Source organism: Sinocyclocheilus rhinocerous, unplaced genomic scaffold (genome assembly GCF_001515625.1).
Source record: "Sinocyclocheilus rhinocerous isolate Xijiao unplaced genomic scaffold, SAMN03320098_v1.1 scaffold255, whole genome shotgun sequence".
Classification (NCBI taxonomy): Eukaryota; Metazoa; Chordata; class Actinopteri; order Cypriniformes; family Cyprinidae; genus Sinocyclocheilus; species Sinocyclocheilus rhinocerous.
The window spans coordinates 57743-59460 of record NW_015630029.1 but is presented as its reverse complement, the minus strand read 5'-3'; the positions used below and the strand labels follow the sequence as shown (position 1 = coordinate 59460).

General features: G+C 41.2%; 1 protein-coding gene across 1 annotated transcript in view; it reads right to left on the bottom strand.

Annotated features, from left to right (window-relative positions):
- Positions 1-660: 660 nt before the first annotated feature.
- The window catches only part of LOC107739805 (homeobox protein DBX1-B), a 2552-nt gene continuing 1494 nt past the window's right edge, over positions 661-1718 (bottom strand). Inside the window, exons 3-4 of the mRNA XM_016552009.1 lie at positions 1138-1340; positions 661-1038 (exon numbers count right to left, since the gene is read on the bottom strand). Of these exons, the coding sequence (XP_016407495.1) occupies positions 736-1038; positions 1138-1340 (506 nt within the window). The 3' untranslated portion in view covers positions 661-735. The remainder of the gene's footprint in view (positions 1039-1137; positions 1341-1718) is intronic.

The following is a 1718-nucleotide window of genomic DNA, read 5'->3' as shown; positions in this document are numbered from 1 at the left end:
TCACTGCGTTTGCTAAATAGGGCATCAAATTAGCGAGACTGATTCCACAATGTCCTACAAATTCCAGCATTGGAAGCAGATTCTGAAGGCCCATCAATTTGACCGAATTAAGAAATGACACAGCGATTTTTTTAGGAACCCACCTGGGAAATATGATGCTCTGATGAATGGGTGGAATGAGCCGTCAAAACATGGGAACGGGAATGTTTTCGCATTCATCCCTTGCACTGAAGGTGGTGGTGAAGAAGCTATGACACAAAATAAAGCGGACTTTAAATGAAACGTACAAGTTGAATGTGACATGCGTTTACAACATAAATGTCACTAAATTCTTAATGAGCGTATTTTAAACAAAATATTTTAGACAGTTACTCTTTTTGATGCTTTATCAGCAGTATAAAGTTGCTAGTTTATAAACATAAGAGAAACCTACCGTTTCGTGTTGTTGACGCGAGAATCGCATTCAGTTAGAAATGTGCCATCTACGTATTTAAGATTATAGACAAAGTATCCCAAATCATTAAAAAAGATTATAATAATCTTGGTATAAAATATTCATACAAAACACTATACAAGCTGCCAAAAACGCAGCGGTTGCAACGTTCTCTCTTCAACTGAAAGGTTTCCTATCAAAGTTCACACAGCTACCGTGTCAAACAAGACCACTTTTCTGAAAGTTTTCCTCCAGTTTTGTATAAACATAAGTCATTAAAAATGACACAGTCTGCTTAATGATTATGACACGGTTATTTCCTCGTCCTCTGATTCTGAGAAGTCTGAGTGCTTGCTGGAGATAGAAGGCGAAGTGAAATGTAAATCTACGTTGAGCTCGTGATCCCCGCGCGGCTGACAGAAAGGCGCGTGCGGGCTTTCTCCCAGAGCCGCGTCAGTTTCAAACTTTTTTCCAACGTCGCTCAGGTCAGGATTAGGGTTCATTTTCGTCGGTAATGTTTGTTCCCTGCAACCTCCTGACGACAGAAGCTCTCTTTCTTTGGAATTGCGCCATTTCATTCTTCGGTTTTGGAACCAAATTTTAACCTGATGAGAAAGAGTTCGCAAGACATGAGCACACCAGTTAACCTCAGACACCCACAAAGGTACGATACAAAAATATGTTTGTGGACAACATCAGCTTACCTGAGAGTCTTTAAGGCCAAGTTTCGTCGCCATTTTCTTTCTGTCTGGTTTGCTGATGTACTTCTGTTTCTGAAACATCTTCTCCAACGCTTTTCGCTGCACGTCAGAGAAGACGGCCCGTCGAAGCATTCCTCTCCTCGGCTTCCCTCGAGCCGTGAGTGGCCATGCGAAAGTTCCGGGAATAGGCACTGCTGAAGACGATGCTATAGGAAACAACCAAACAAACTCTTTTAAAAACAGTGTTTCTCTCAAAATAAGCGAATACGAGTCTTTTCTAAGAACAGGAAGTAGTCTTTGGACTTGGAACGAAAGTTGGGCTTTAATGGTTTTTTTTTTAAACTAAACCGTTTGAGTGATATGGAACGAGGAAGCTAATTAGCACATTGCTTGGTTCCCAAAAGCATTGGTATGGTAACAAGGGCGAGCAGTCATTCAGAGCGCTCCAGTGAAAGATAGAGGTGCTAATGAAGCGTGGACGGTAATTGTGTAGTAATGAACTGACTGAAAAAGGCTTAGGACAGGCCACGAAAGCCATATATTACGGCCACAAAAGAGATTTACACTTAAAAACTAAACACAAC